The sequence below is a fragment of the Barbus barbus genome (genome assembly GCF_936440315.1).
Source record: "Barbus barbus genome assembly, chromosome: 44".
Taxonomy (NCBI): Eukaryota; Metazoa; Chordata; class Actinopteri; order Cypriniformes; family Cyprinidae; genus Barbus; species Barbus barbus.
The window spans coordinates 22,481,280-22,497,817 of record NC_136722.1 but is presented as its reverse complement, the minus strand read 5'-3'; the positions used below and the strand labels follow the sequence as shown (position 1 = coordinate 22,497,817).

General features: G+C 35.3%; 2 protein-coding genes across 3 annotated transcripts in view; one reads left to right on the top strand and one right to left on the bottom strand.

The window, feature by feature from the left end:
- The window catches only part of LOC306863323 (guanine nucleotide-binding protein G(olf) subunit alpha), a 29,471-nt gene extending 15,484 nt beyond the window's left edge, over nucleotides 1-13,987 (top strand). For both annotated transcript variants that reach the window (XM_079406579.1, XM_079406580.1), the window contains exons 6-12: nucleotides 9,391-9,445; nucleotides 9,539-9,612; nucleotides 9,747-9,805; nucleotides 10,220-10,340; nucleotides 10,446-10,576; nucleotides 10,908-10,975; nucleotides 11,721-13,987. In XM_079406579.1, coding sequence (XP_079262705.1) covers nucleotides 9,391-9,445; nucleotides 9,539-9,612; nucleotides 9,747-9,805; nucleotides 10,220-10,340; nucleotides 10,446-10,576; nucleotides 10,908-10,975; nucleotides 11,721-11,867 — 655 coding nt within the window. In that variant the 3' untranslated portion in view covers nucleotides 11,868-13,987. The remainder of the gene's footprint in view (nucleotides 1-9,390; nucleotides 9,446-9,538; nucleotides 9,613-9,746; nucleotides 9,806-10,219; nucleotides 10,341-10,445; nucleotides 10,577-10,907; nucleotides 10,976-11,720) is intronic.
- The window catches only part of LOC306863328 (obscurin-like), a 52,206-nt gene continuing 49,244 nt past the window's right edge, over nucleotides 13,577-16,538 (bottom strand). Inside the window, exon 81 of the mRNA XM_079406588.1 lies at nucleotides 13,577-16,126. Coding sequence (XP_079262714.1) covers nucleotides 15,049-16,126 — 1,078 coding nt within the window. The 3' untranslated portion in view covers nucleotides 13,577-15,048. The remainder of the gene's footprint in view (nucleotides 16,127-16,538) is intronic.

The following is a 16,538-nucleotide window of genomic DNA, read 5'->3' as shown; positions in this document are numbered from 1 at the left end:
AATGTGAATAATTTGAACGAAATAAGAGAGATCATACAAAATGCATGTTATTTTTTTATTTAGTACTGTCTTGAGTAAGATATTTTACATAAAAGATGTTTACATATATTCCACAAGACAAAATAAATAGCTGAAATTATTAAAATAACCCCATTCAAAAGTTTGGGACCCCTTGCTTCTTAATACTGTGTGTGGTTACCTGGATGAACTACGACTGTTTTTTTTATTTTGTGATGGTTGTTCATGAGTCCCTTGTTTGTTCTGAACAGTTAAACTGAGCACTGTTCTTCAGAAAAGTCCTCCATGTCCTGCAGATTCTTCAGTTTTCCAGCATCTTTTGTATATTTGAACCCTTTCCAGCAGGGACTGTATGATTGTGAGATCCATCTTTCCACACTGAGGATGATTGAGGGACTCAAACACAACTATTAGAAAGGTTCAAACATTCACTGATGCTCCAGAAGGAAACACGATGCATTAAGAGGATGAAGAAGTCCAAATTTTTGGAATATAATTTTTTTCCCATTTAGTGCTGCCCTTTGGAAGCAACAGAAGATACTTGCATGTTTCCCAGAAGACAAATTAAGAACAATTTACCCTGATCTTCAAATTAAAAAAGTTTAATTTAATGCATCATGTAAGAGAGATTGTAGATTGTTTTTATGTCCACTGGTGGCATTTTTAGGCCAGTGCTGGTGTATCTCCTATATAACAGTGGCCGTGTGTCAGGTTTTGAAAGCGTGAGGAGGGTGGTCAGGTCATGGGAGTTGGTCAGCCGCTCTGTAGGACACAGATAGCATCACCAGCTAGTGCAGTGCCTGACACATAATGGCGACTGTTGTCTCTCAGTCAGAAAAGGCTCGGAGGATCATACAGACACCCAGCTGCTCTCAATACAGGCTTGTTCTTTGTGGAAGACTTTTACAATACTGAGAATTCCTCTGTTATACAACTTCAAATCAGTGTCAGCTCAGATGTGTTTGCTGTGATCCAGGCCGATCCAGGGGTGGACGGTCTTAGAAACAGATTTCAGATAAATCTAATTGCATCCAGTTTGTTGTTGTTGTGGAAGTTATAGTTATAGTTTTGGAAGAACATGTTAGTGGTGTTTCATCTCGCCCTCATGTGATTTTGGGGTAGGGCTGCACAGTTAATCGGAACAAAAGCGAAATTGCGATATGACTCAAAAGGGTTAAAGGTTATGATTTACTGAAGTAGCTCAGAGATGATTTTTGCAGGAAATACTGCTCTATATTTTTGCATCTGCTCAGAGTTTGGGTCATTTTAATGTGCATTTGGGAACACAACATGCGCCAACTATCTTCCCGTACTAGTAATCATAAGCGTTCAACAAAAGAGAAGCTTTAAGGGCTTTCTGCTCTTTTCCCATCAAAATAAAAGTTTTGGTTTAATTGCTGATAGTTAAGAAATCAAGAAGTTGATATTAGTGTTAGGGTTAGGTTATTTTTTGATGGAAAAATCTGTAATTTTTTGTAATGTTAATTTAGTAAGTTGTCATGTAAAATACAATTAATCTTTCTTAAATATTAGATTTTTTTTATTTTACAATGAAACATTACTATTAGTAACTTTTTATTTTTATTTTGTCTGAGTCATTATGATATTTTTAGTAACATTATTTAAAATCAAAATATTAGTAAAAATAAAAATGATTATATATAAATATATATATATATATATATATAAATCATTTTTATTTTTACTAATATTTTGATTATATATTATAATATTATAAATATTATATATTATATATATATAACATTTTGGTCAAATTGTGCAGCTATGTACGAGCACAGCAAACTTGGAATATTTATTGATTTATTTTTAGAATATTTTTTTCCCCAAAATCACGCAGCCAGAGTTTTGCAGTTGTTTTGAGTTGTTTAAAGTGTGTTTCTGTGCAGTTGTTATTTGCCCGAGTGTTGTGATTGGTTGCTTGCTGAACTGGATTGAAAGAATCCACTCTCAAGTCTATGATTTCGAGATATTTCTTGTGTATGTCCTTCAGTGTAAGATTTTTGCACCTGTGTTTTGTCTGCCCAAGTACTAATTAAATGCGTGGAAAAGTAATGGCACACCTCTCCTCAACAAACCACATAATTGGAGGTCATTCATACTGCACTAATGTTGCAGGACAAGTTATGTGCTAAAGTTTAATAAAGTTTAAAGTTTTGTTCAAAACACTAACCCCAAACATGAGCAATAATAATAGTTATGCCGGCTTTAGCAAACACCAGTAATCCAGTAATTATATCTCAGTATTATTTAGACTTTTGACAATGTTATACACATTTATTATTTATTATATACATTTATATTTACTCTAAAATGACTTAAAGTATAGCCTTACAAAAAAGCAAACAATAAAATGTAGTTAAAATTAATAAAGATATGTTTTCACACTATTTCACTAAATGAACATAATGATATATAGGGATGTTTATTTATATAGTAGTAATAATATTTATAAACAATATCTATTTTTTAATAGACCATTTTTAAAGCTTGTAACATGCCATGCGGTGTTCAGACTAAAGCTCTACAAATTTTTAAAATCATTTGCAGTTTCTTTTAACAAAAAAGCAATGTTATATCTAAATATGTCAGTATTTGTAACTTTGACTATTATGAATTGATAAATACTTTTGCTGTAAAATAATGACATTTTAATTTTAACAATTTTCCATGAATTCCGAGTAAACTAAAAGATCCATTGTTTAATGTCACAAAGTATAAATTTCACAAATTGTAATTGCAAACAGTTGCATTCTTTTTTAATATTTACATTTATTTATGCATTGAAGATGTTCATTTTTTAAAGTGAAATCAGGCATCAAAACATAACATAAAAAAAGCTGAAAACTTTATTTTATTTTTTATTTTTGTATGTAACATACTTGATATTTACTTGTATTTAAACAGACCTGACATTACTGAGACTAAATATTGTCTTAGAAATGTATAAAATTGTGTGTTTAATATTTTATATAATTTTTACAAGAGTAGAAGGATAATTCACAAGTGTCATACTTTTATATTGCAGTTATTTACAATACCACACTACTGTACTTTTATACAATATGTTGTTCGAGGGTTTTATGCAGCTGTTTTATCTCAAAGCATCTTGACTGCCCTTTGGCCTTTGCGTGATTTTGTGACATCTGTCTGTGTTCGTTTCTATTATCTATCGCACGTATATTTTGAGGCTCAAAGAAAACAGATTACATGTCGATGTCTCACAAATACAGAAGTGGGTTGGTGAGATCGAGATGGTGCCGTTGTGATAGAGGACACTTCCACAGAAACGGTGAAAGCAGCAGTCCGAGCGAGCGAGAGAAAGAGAGAGAGATCCCAGTTGTGTGTGGTGTTCGTTCTGCAGGCCCGGCTGTATGGAGATTGTGGTTGGGCTGTCTGTCCCCCTCCTCCCTCCGCCAGCGCTTATGTAAAGGAACAGCGCAGCCGGGGCAAGCAGGAGCTATTTATAGAGCAGCACTGCAGAGCACTCACTGGTGGAGGGCGTCACGTGTGTGTGCACACCGCCGAATCAAAGGGAGTATCCTGGCAATGCACGTAAACAAAGGAAGGTCAGAAAGAGAAGGTGAGGCGCAGAAAGAGCCTCTGTGTGTGTGTGTGTGTGTGTGTGTGTGTGTGTGTGTGTGTGTGGTTATACATATCAGACCCTCATAAGTGCTTAAAGGGAATAAACATTCACTGATGTACAGCAATGTGCTCTCTCTCTCTCTCTCTCTCTCTCTCACTCTTCCTTCCTCTCGCCCCTCTTTTTTCTGCCTTTTCTTACATAGATACACAAACAAACATGCACATGTGCAGTTGATTAAAAATAGCAACAGATTATGAATTCCATTTTTAGCATTTTGGGTTTGGAGATTTTGCCAGCATTTCGCTAAAAATAGAACAGCTCAACCGCTCAAAGCTAGGAAAACCAATAGTGATTATTAAACCATCATGCCATTATATTAAATACAGCTTTTTAATGATGTACAACAGGCATACAGATATCTTGTGGCAAGTATGTTACTTCAACATATATGCTGGTAACACTTTACCATAATGTTCCATTTGTTAGCATTAGTTAATGTATTAACTAACACCAATGAACAATGAACAATACATTTATTAAATGCAGTCGTTCATTGTTAGTTCACAGAGCAGTAACCACTGTTAATAAACACAACTTGCTATTTTAATAATGCATTAGTAAATGCTGAAATTAATATTAAATCAGATTATTAAATGCTGTAGAAGTATTGTTCTGGTTAACTAATGAACCTTATTGTAAAGTGTTACCAGAATGCTTTACAAGAAAATACGATTTACTTTATACTTAAAATTTCACATTTATTTTGGTGTTTGTTGATTCTTTGCAATTATTTGTGATATTTACTAGCAAATTTACGATTAAAATGTATTTCTACACCTAATTGTTTCAGTGTATGTTACTTTGAGTTTAAGGTCTACGATAAGGTAACCGAAATGAAAATGCTTGTCCGAAAACAAACAAAATGAAACATTGGACCGAATACAGAACACTGTTTTTTTCATGTATTTTGCCTATTTTTTTCACCATTGCATTAATTAATTAATTAGCCAAAATGTGCATTTTATTGTTTTGTCTTGTTTTTCAAAGAAAAAATAATTGTAAAACAAGCATTTAAAAATATTTACTTAACACTGAACATTTTTTAACATTCTAGCAGACATTATAACAACAAAGCACAATTTAACTTAAAATTAATAAGTTACTAAAATAATATATTTTGGCCATTTTTGAGACCCCCTTCTTGAATCAGGCATGTATTTTTTATTTTTTTTTACTGTGCAAATAAATGCAGCCTTGCTGAGCAGAAGAGAATTCTTTTAAAACATTAGAAAATATTACAGATCCCAGTTCGAACACTGTGTGAATGTTATAATAAATGTATTGTAATGTAGAGCTGTTGTAATTATTATTATCTTTTTTATTTTACAGAACAACAGTAAAATGACCATACCAACATTTATGAATTAATGAGTTGTTGCTTTTATTTTGGTGGAAACCTGCAGACCGCAGTGCATCTTTTTGTTGAGAACAGCAGATTTATAAATGATTCTCATTATGAATTTGGGAAGATGTTTGTCACGCGTATCACACTGTCACATGCCTTGTAAAAATCATAAAAATGTGACTGAGCAACTGACGAGGAACACTGATTCAGCGCACATTTTCCACGCACTTTGGACATTGAAACCTGGCTAACGATCTCGTGAAGCGTTGCCTGGATACATGCAATTCTTGCGTGCATTAGCATACATAAAGTAAAAAAAAATGCATTTTTTTTCATGATTTCAATCATCATACATTAACCAGCAACAATCACCCATCCACTGCTCATCGAAGACATGTGATGCAGTACTAAACAGTCTCTCGCTGCTGGTGCTTATATAATGATTTTTGTGTCTTTCTCGGACCGTTTTAAATGCTTCCACACTGCCGACATGTTTGCTGCATTAGTGAGCGCCTCTATTTGATCGCATAACGTCATTGTTTGGTACAATTTATTCAGTCTTTTCGTTTGTAACGCCGAAAGAGAGCGTTTTTTATTTTTTTGCTATTTTCAGCCAAATAATTTCAGTTGCCAAACATTCGGTGCACTCCTACAATAAGGATTTTTTAAAAATTTTGTGACACTTTTTTTTTTCCCCCCTCTGGCTCTACAAATTTGACTATTTGTAATTGTTTGTAACTTTCTTTTTTTTTTTTTTTTTTTTTCAGGCGTATTTGAGCATCTTTTTTTTATTTAAGTTTCCCCCCCCTTTGGTCTCAATGATAGGTGAATTATTTTAGCAACTTTTTTTATTTTGTAACTATATTTTAAGACTTGTTCCCTCTGTTCTCATTTATATGAGAATTATATAATTATTTAATTTTTTTTGTAAACAATGCCAAGATCGGACTCATTACTGATTTGTTTACAATTTTCAATTAATTTAAACTAAAGACTAAATGAATGTTACAAAGAATGTAAAATAATTTAAGAATGCAAATGAAGATCATTTGTATTCTTAAATTATATTTTAATGTATTTACATTTATGCACTTGATGGATGCAAAGCTTTAAAACATTTTTTAGTTCATGCATTTTCATGATCATGCATTGCTCGCACCTACAGGAATTTATAATAGTTCATTAAAAGTTCAGGCTTTCCATGAAAGTGCAATTAAATCGTTGCAACAAGTGAAAATGCAGTCCTCTAATATTATGTTTGCATGCTTGGGCATTAAACCGAAACCTGATCCTGGGTCTAAACAAGACCCTGTGATCTGACCCTCGACCGGTACTGTCAAATTTGCCTTTTTAGTTTAATTTTGTGTCTGTAGACCCAGATACACGGGTTCTCACAGCTCAGACTCAAAAATGCAGTGTGTGAGTGTATGCAGAATGAGTTACATTCAATTTAAAAGAATCATTTATAATAATTCTTTCAAGAATGCAGACTAGAAATTTGAGAAGTCTTAGACATTTGTAACTTTTAACAGTTTTGTGGATTAGAAGAGGTTCTGTATAGTGCAAGCTCCAAATAGCTTTCTCAATCTAATTCAGTGGTGTATGAAACCTAGCACCGATACCCGCAGCTGTAGAGCTGTTGAACTCAATAGGACACGTGAAACGTGTTCAAACATTCCCATATTGTTTAATGTGAACTGGATTTACTGGTTTTGGAAAAGCTCCAGGTACAGTTTCCCTGTTTTCTAGTCTAGAATCCACCTTGTGTTCCTAAACAGTGTTCAGAGCGCCCATCGAGTACAATCTGGGCTTGATTATCTTATCTTATCTTATCTTATCTTATCTTATCTGTGGTACTGAACATTCTCCAGACTCTGAAAAACAGCGTGAGAGATGTTATTTTCAGCATAAGAGCAACCAAGAGAGATTAAATAAAAAAAATTGTAAATAAACACGCACACAACTTCAAAAGAACTATTGTAAAATGGATTATTTTATCTTGAATATCTAATTGGTTAAGCCATGCATGTGTATATATATGCATGTAATTTTGTGTGTGTATGTTTTTATATATTTAAGTTGCGCAAATATATATGCAAATATATATATATATATATATATATATAATATATATATATATATATATATATATATATATATATACATATATATATATATATATACATATATATATATATATATATATATATATATATATATATATATATATATATATATATATATATATATATATATATATATATATATATATATATATATATATATATATATATATATATATATATATATATACATACATACATGCATACATACATACATACATACAGGTACATCTCAAAAAATTGTAATATTGTGAAAAACTGCCTTAATCAACCCGTGGAATTAGTTTGGATTGTTCTTCTTTAACCTTTGTGTCAACACTGATCCTATGTATACAACGTTCATTACGTGCAAAACAGCACAAGACGGAGGTGGGGACTCGTCGTGCACATCTTGTCAATACTGTATGTATCCTTGATGGCAGATAGTGACACAAACACCTCCTCAGCTCTCCTGATGCGGGTGAAGAGCTCTTTTTGTAGTCATTAGATGTATAGTCAGTCTTTTTAGAGTGCTCACATTAAAATAAAAATAGTTTTGGTTGATTCTCAGACAGATTACTGGACTTCAGTTAGGGAACTCAGTGAGGTTTACTACAGCTGAACAGACATCTGCCCTCTGGAGGTCAACATTGGGAATACATGGGCATGTTTGGTGGAGTGTACATACAGTATATAGGGATGCATGGGTTTTATTTACACTTTGCATGGCTGATTTTGTCCCCACTGCTTTATGAGACTGCTCACCCCAAAGCTGTGTTTGATACTGAAGAAGTGTCTGCTGCTGACAGGCTGAAGTTGTCATTGTGTGTTTATTATGAGTGGAGATCTAGTGCTTAAATTTGTGGTTTGTAATGTTTTACCGACCAGTTGTGGAGGTTCTTATCAGTTTTAAAAGCAACAATGTTTAAATGATGGCAGTGAGTTCGCAGACAGTGTTCTTGTTCCAGTCTGTTGTTTTTCATGTATCGCTGTCTGTTCTAATGAAACCGCAAAACAAAACGTAATGTCACCACTTTTTTTTTTTTTTTAAATAATGAAAGCAGTGAGTGTCACCCTAGATTTAATTTATAATATTAAAGATGAAAGCCATGATAAATTTTTTTTATTTTCAAGATTCTTTGATGAACAGAAAGTTCAAAAGAACAGCATGTATTTGAAATGGAAATTTTTTGTAACATTATAAATATCGTTACTGTTACTTGTGGTCAATTTAATCTGTCTTTGCTGAATAAAAGCATTCTTTCATATATATTATGACTAGACTATAATATGTTAAAAGTAATGACCTGATCATTAGTACCTTATACTTTTTCTGCATTTCCACATCTAAATGAAATGCTTCAATATCACACAAAAAAATCAAAGCAAGAGTGGAGATCTCCACATAAACCTATTTTCTCTTTATCTTTTTTTTTTTTTTTTTTTTTGGCAATTTCGTTGCAGATTGTCTTGTTGTCACAAGCTTGTGGTATGAGTCTATATTTGTCTGCGTTAGTGCTGATAGCGCTAATATCACATGATGGTCACAGAGTGTTGGGCTAATATTCTGCCTTTCTGCAGGGAAGTAAGAGAAAGATATGGGCTTGTTATCTAACATACTTCAGCTGCATACTTGCTGTAGGCCTGCTTTCAGGGGTTCGGTTCTCTTTCAGGTCCAATGAGTAGATCAGGTCCTGTGAATATATTTGATACAGTAACAGGTATATCTAGACCTTCAAAGGGTGTTTACTTCGCTGATAGTTTCTGCCATTTTAGTACCGTTTGAGATTATGAAAGTAATAGTCACACTTGAGACACAATGAAAGTGTTTTTGAAGGTGATTTTTAGCTGAAAGATTCTTGGTGTTTGTATATTGTGTTTTTTGTCTTTTGAAAGAAATACTTTTATTCAGTAAGGATGCATTAAATTGATCAAAGGTGACAGTAAATACTTGTGCAGTGTTGCAAATACAGTTTATTCCAAAGAATAAAAGAATATAATTTTATATTCATCAAGGAATCCCATATATAAATATATTCAAAAAGACAACAGGTATTTTAAACTGTAGTAATATTTCTATATTTACTGTATTTTTTGATCAAATAAATGCAGCCTTGGTAAACATAAGAGACTTATGAAAAAAAGAAGAAACTTAAAAAAAAAAGAAAAGAAAAACTAAACTATTGAACAGTACTGTAATGACTAAATGTGTAAAATGATTTGCTTTTTCTTCATGCTTTTCTTTATTTGTGTCTTTGTAGCTTTCTTGACCGGATTGATGCAGTAAGACAAAGCGACTATACTCCAACAGACCAGGTACTTTTTCAGGTTTTTCTAGATGAGAAACTTCATGCGAGAAAGCTATTTTGCAGAAATGAACACACTTTTTCTCAATCTTTCTTCATTCAGGACTTGCTTCGCTGCAGAGTGTTAACATCAGGGATTTTTGAGACGCGATTTCAAGTGGACAAAGTCAACTTTCAGTGAGTCCACTTCTGAGAAATGTATTAAAGATTGTGCAGTGGATATTACCTGTTTGGAGGTGTCGTGTTCATTTGTCCACAAGATGAACGCATTTCTCATCCTACAGCTTCATATCTGTGTTCTTCTCTTTCAGTATGTTTGATGTGGGAGGTCAGAGAGATGAAAGGAGAAAATGGATTCAGTGTTTTAATGGTAAATTGAGTGTGTGAATGAATGCTTGTGAGACACGTGCATGTTAAACTAGTTTAATGTTTGCTCTTCAACAGTTTCATTTTATATACTTTAAAGTGATATTTCACCCAAAAATGAAAATTCTGTCATGACTTATTTACCCTCATGTATGAGTTTCTTTCTTCTGTTGAGCACAAAAGAAGATATTTTGAACCAAACAGTTGCTGGTAGCCGTTGTCTTCAATAATATTCTTTCTGTACTATAGCTACCGTCAGCTGTTTGGTTACCAGCATTCTTCAAAATATCTTTTTTGTGACTAAGAATGACATTAGGGTGAAAAAATACCAGGTTTTTCAATGTTTGGATGAGCTATTTCTTTATGTACATTTAAACATCAGAAAATAATAAAACACACACGTTGTGCTGATTTGCAGACGTCACCGCGATCATCTTTGTGGTCGCGAGCAGCAGTTATAACATGGTCTTAAGGGAAGACAACAACACGAACAGGCTACGGGAAGCACTTGCTCTTTTTCGCAGTATCTGGAACAACAGGTGATGCCTTTGCTTTCTTATTCGTAATATATAACTTGCTTATAAGTGTAAGTGCAGGCTTTACTGACCCCCGTCTCTGAGTGTCTTTATTTCTTCTTTTCACAGATGGTTACGGACAATTTCTGTCATATTGTTCCTAAACAAACAAGACATGCTGGCAGAGAAAGTATTAGCTGGGAAATCCAAAATTGAAGATTATTTCCCTGAATATGCTTCTTACACCTTACCCGATAAAGGTTAGGCTTTTCACCCAGACACACACTGATCAAGATCCAGTAGTTCTCAAATACTGTAGTACTAAAGTTTTAGCTGTTAGTTGGCAAATAATGGACATGATCTATTTGTTGGTTAAAGGAAATATGAAAATACTGTCATGAAAAGGTGCACAAGCTCAATAAATGTGTCATAAAAGTTGTCCATATGACTTGTGCACTATATTTGTGTGAGTTGAACTGGAGATTCAGATCTGTCAAATTCAAAATGATTTCATATTGTGAACTGGATTCATGTGCAGGTCAGTGTCAGCTTCTCTGTATATTAATCTGTCGAGTCTTTTCTATCTTTCAGTAACTCCTGAACCCGGTGAAGACCCCAGAGTGACAAGAGCCAAGTATTTCATTCGTGATGAATTTTTGGTTAGTATTTTCATTTTGTAATACACAGATGAAACAGTCTGATTTCAGACCGTTGTGATTTTCCTTTTCTGTTATGAAATGGAGGAAAACCCTGTTGATGGGCAGTTTGTAGAATACAAGATATTAACCAATGATTTTGCCAACATTTTTGACCAATATTTAATTTTTTCTATTTAAATAAGTAAACTAATAATTGGCGCCATCCTGTGGCTCTCTAAAGAATAGATATTTACCATGTACTTTCATTTTCAGCTATTTTTTTATATATGTATTTATTTAGATATACAGTGCCCTCCAAAAGTATTGGAACAGTAAAGACAAAATTGATCTGTTGGCTGTGGAGTCAACACATTTACAAATATGATTAAAAGATGAATATGAGACAAAACTACAGAATGTCACATTTTATTATTGGGTGATTCAACACATAGATGTTTTACCAGCTAAGAAGTTCAGCACTTTTAGAGGTTCATCCCTCTATCTGATGAGAGCATAAGTATTGGAGCAGTTGCCTCACAGGTCTTTCTAAGTGATCAGCTGTGTCCTGTTGCATTAATTAAATAAGGCATATTACTTACTTTTTTTCCCCTTCTGACTGAACTGTTAAGTTTATTGCATATTTCCAGAAGAATCAATTTAAGATATGTTTAGTTTCTTTATTTTTTCTAAATACAAAAAATAGGTGATTAATCATCAAAAACTGGCTGTATTTGAAATCCCTCATTTTTACCCTGTCTTTCCGCAGAGGATCAGTACAGAAAGCGGAGACGGCCGTCACTACTGTTACCCCCATTTTACATGTGCAGTGGACACGGAAAACATCCGCCGGGTCTTCAACGACTGCCGAGACATCATCCAGAGAATGCACCTGCGGCAGTACGAACTCTTGTGATCTCACTTCAGCTCTTTACAAACGTGTCTCCAAACTCCCCCTGCCCTCATAACTCACGAGGCCAAAACCGCAGACGAATATACTACTGACGTTTGGTGCACCACCCTTCGGTTTTTTGGTGTTTTAACTCATGATTCGGAGCGGAGAGGCTCGCTGCCCCCCCCCCCCCACCCCCATGTTTTTATTTGGATCGCCTTTGTTTTTGCCATTCCATGAAGCCTCTGGCTACCTCCTTATTTTTTATTCAAATAAAAAAAGATATCGTTGTGTATATGTATACGTGCTGGCGCCTGCCAGATTAGAAGATCGCATCACCTTGTGACCTCCAAGAGTCCTAGTCTCGCACCCTGAACCTTGATCTTCTGGCCTACAGGGCTCTCTGCTGCTCTTTCTGTTTCTGAACACTGAAGATCGCCTGCGGACAGAAACGGGGATGGGGTGGTGGGCCGGGGGTTGTCGAACACTGGGAAAGCAAAGTGAAGTAATGCACTTTTCCATCAGGTTTTGACTGACATTTTTCTTTACGAAGATGGACACACAATGTAGCATCACATCATGAATTTCTGTCCCACTTAAGGCTGCGGACAGGTCCAAGAATGGCGGGGATTACCACGCCCCTTTTTATGTGAAAGAGGCGGAGCCTTTGATCCAAGGAGGAGGGGCTCTGAAGAGGTGGAGCTTTTAAATGAGGAGGAGGAGGGGCTACGGAAACATTGCTGAAGCCTCGGTTTGGGGAACATTACGGCGAAACATCCACAAATAGAAACGATCCATTTCTTATTTTAGTTGCTTAACTTGTACAGACTGTGCAAGGGTGAATTTTTTGTTTTTTTGTTTCCTTTCCTGTACAGACTATAAAATGTTATATTATTTTGTACAACTTTATTGAAAGAGAGTAAAAAATCTATTTGTAGATCTTTGTGCCTTGATTATGGCTGTACCTGTAAATGAAGCTGATACATATGTTTTTGACTGCGCTGTACAGCTTGATGTCACCCCTGTCGGCAGAAGGGACTGTGGATGGGGACCTACTCTGTAGTTTAGTTTTTCTTTTTTTTCGGTTATTTGTTTTTCTGCTTTGTTTATATAAAAAGAGAAAAAGTTCTTTATTAAAAAAATAAATAAATATAGGAAAGAAAAATCTTAACCTGTATACATTATGCAAATTGACCCCCTTACCTGCGGTTATGATCGGACGAAACAGCACCATGCCTTTCATTTGTTTTCCGTTTAATTTCAATTCTCAGCTTTAAAAACAAAGAAAAAAAAAAAGTTGAAGTGTCCAAAATCACAACCTGGTGTTGTTTTCAAAGACCTTTTTGGATATGAAGTATGTTTGAGATATATAACCACGTTTGTGTCTGTGAGTGCGTGCGTTCACGTACAGGAGACAAACATTGAGCCACAGACGCATGACATTTTTATGTTTTGTGTGAGTGCGTGCGTGTGCAAGAGTGCATTGTGTGCACTCTTTTATAAATGTGCGTACATGTAAATTTATAGGTCTATATAAATATATATGTACAATTCTACATGTTTAATTATGTGTGTGTTGGCGTATACATACTTTCGTATGTATACAGTGAAGATGTGTACTTACATAGGTAAGCATGTCTAGAGTGAAATGAATAAATGAGAGTGCAATATTGAAAGCAACTGTGCGTCCGACGATTTTCACCATACACCATACAGACTGAAAGTTGTTTTTTAACTATCATTTCTTTAATATCAATGTTATGTGAAATCAGTTTATAATTGGAAAGAAGTCTGATTTATAATTCACACATCCAAATATACTCTTATTTTGTAAAGCAGAACTTAAAGACGTACATTTTTATTTATGTTTTTTTTTCTTTTATCTGCTGAACACCCTTGGCAGTCCTAATTTATTTTGCTTTTACCAAAACTTTTCAAACCATGTGATCAAAAAAACAATACAAATTGTTACACATGCAAATTTTGGTTGACACAAAATTTGTAGTTAAAGTTCAAACACATTTAATATATATATATTAGTATTACTCCAGTAAATCGCAAATCTTTTTAAATCTGTAAATACTATGTGCTTAAAGTAATGTTGCACAAGAAATACTTTTTAAAATAAATCTTCTAAAGTCATTAAATAGATTTTGTGTTATGGTTCTTAAGTCTTAAGATCTCTACAAAACCCCATACATTCACATTGCAACACTAAAATGCTGACCACATTGAATAGTCTTCAGTGCAGGATTACATATTCAAGATTTCTGGTACATTAACATAGACCTCAGATTCAACAAGCCACCATACCATTGTACCAAGCCATTATACCAAAGAACAACTCATGCAATCAACTTGACAAAAAAAGTTGATTTGGCTTTTTAGATGTTGAAAAACACTCATATATGTATGTATAGCTGAGGTACATTAATTCCATACAGCAGATAAAATCTTATTTTTGGCGTCCAAATTTGGATTTCTTGACATACACAAACACCCTCTTATTTCTTGAAGTGTTTCTCAGTACAGGGATTCTCAGAAGGTACAGTTTACTACAGAGTTTAGGTCCAACTCAAATCGAACACACCTGATCAAGGTCTTACTAGAAAGTTACAGAAAGGTGAGTTTGATCAAGGTTGGCGCTAAAGGTGGACATCGAGGGCCAGAGTTGAGAACCTCTGCTTTAGACCAATGGATTAAACCAAAGGTCTCCAAACTGGTTCCTGAAGGGATACTTGTCCTGCAGAGTTTAGCTCCAACCCTAATTAAACACACCTGAACCAGATATTTAAGGTCTTCAGACTTACTAGAAACTTCCATGCAACTGTGTTGGAGCTGGTTGAAGCTAAACTCTGCAAGGCGTTGGTCCTCCAGGACAGTGGACACCCCTGCTTTAGACAAAAGACAGCTTTACTGTCCATATTTGCACATTCATGTTGTATCAGACTTGCCGTTCCGAAGCACAGCTGCACATTTGCTCACAGGAACACAAGAACTTAGAAAGTCTTCATTAGGTCATTGAGTTTGGCAAGCGAATCCTTTGCCTCAACATGGAATGATCTGCTGTTAGAAGAAGCTTCACAATTGAATTACAAGATTTTACAGAAGTGTTCCCATTTAAGACTAGGCCTACTTGTATATTCCTGATTTTTCATGCTGGAAACAAGCATCTGAGAATCAGTCCTGAGTGGTTTCCTCTCGGTTACTGCTTTTCAAATGGCTTCTTCTTGCTGATCTGAAGAGTGACCTGTCCGGTTGGAGTGTAGCTGTGGGTTTGTGCGGAAACCTGTGTTTTGAAGCTCTGCAGACCTCCTTCCTTTCCTTTCTGGACCTCGGAGCAGTACGTCGGCTGGACTTCAAGCCTCGCAAAGCTACTGGTATGGCGTGAATAGTTGGATGAAGGTTCTCCCGTCACATGAATAGGTATGGTCTTCTCTCGCCTTGCCTGAGAGCTGCCGCTCACCGATGAACTTGGACTAAACATGCTGGAAATGTGTTCTTTGAAGGAGCCGAAGAATCCCATGCGAAGCTTTGCTGGTGGCACCGGACGTACCACGTTCAACACAATGGGTTTGCCAATGACAGGCTTGTTAATTTCTCTCTGCAACACAGAGATCTCACTTGGTTTTTCGACGAGGACATGATGGTCTGTACCGCTGCCGAATGTTTCCCCTTCCTGAGGGATGTAGTCCTCGAGATCTTCAAGAGTAAGAACGCGATTTCCATCAGTCAGCATTTTGCAGTCTCGAGCATCAAGTACGTCATCTTCAGACTCCACGACAATAGTTCCTTCATCATCTCCATCAGAGACACATGGGTCATCAATTTCTCCCGAGTATGTTGTCATATTGTCGACCTCTGAAGGTACTTCAGAAACATTCTGTGCAATTTCCTCTTCATCCGTACCAGAAGAACCTTGCGGAGCAATTGCGGCACCCATTGCCTCCTCGAGTAACTTGTTGTTGGAGTTATTAGTGTTTGGATTGCCAGGTGGTGAGAACTTGCTGGGGGAAACGCCTCTTCTTCTTGGTAACTTGGGTGATTTGTTCACTTTATACTCTATTATCTCTTCGACCTCTACCCATCTTGGGTTCCTGGCCATGGCACCCTCCGGCTCTGGAACGTACAGTGTCGGTACAGTCTTCCTAGCCAGGGTTCGTCTCTGTCTGGGTGGTTCAGGTGTGGACGTCTCTGAGCGGTGAGCTCCCATGGGCGATGGTCGTGGGGATGCGTGACGTTTCATACGGGTGTTCTTCACCACTGTGGTAATGGTCTCCTCACTCGAAGACGAAAAAGCACATCAGAAGCACATTAAAAGCACATCAGCTTCAGGTTGGTAAGTTTTTATAGTGTTTTTGAAAGAAGTCTCTTATGCTCACCAAGGCTGAATTTATTTGATCAAAAATACAGTAAAAACTGTAATATTGTGAAATGTTATGATTGAAATCATTTTCTTTGTTAATATATTTTAATATTTGATGTATTCGTGTAATAGAAAGACGAATTTTCAGCATCATTACTCCAGTGTCACAAGATCCTTCAGAAATCATTCTAATATGTTGATTTGCTGTTTAAGAAACATTTCCTATTTATTATCAAGCTTGAAATCAGTTGTTCTGCTTAGTATTTTTCTGGAAACTAATATATTTTTTCCAGGATTCTGTGATGAATAGGAATTTCAAAAGAACAGCA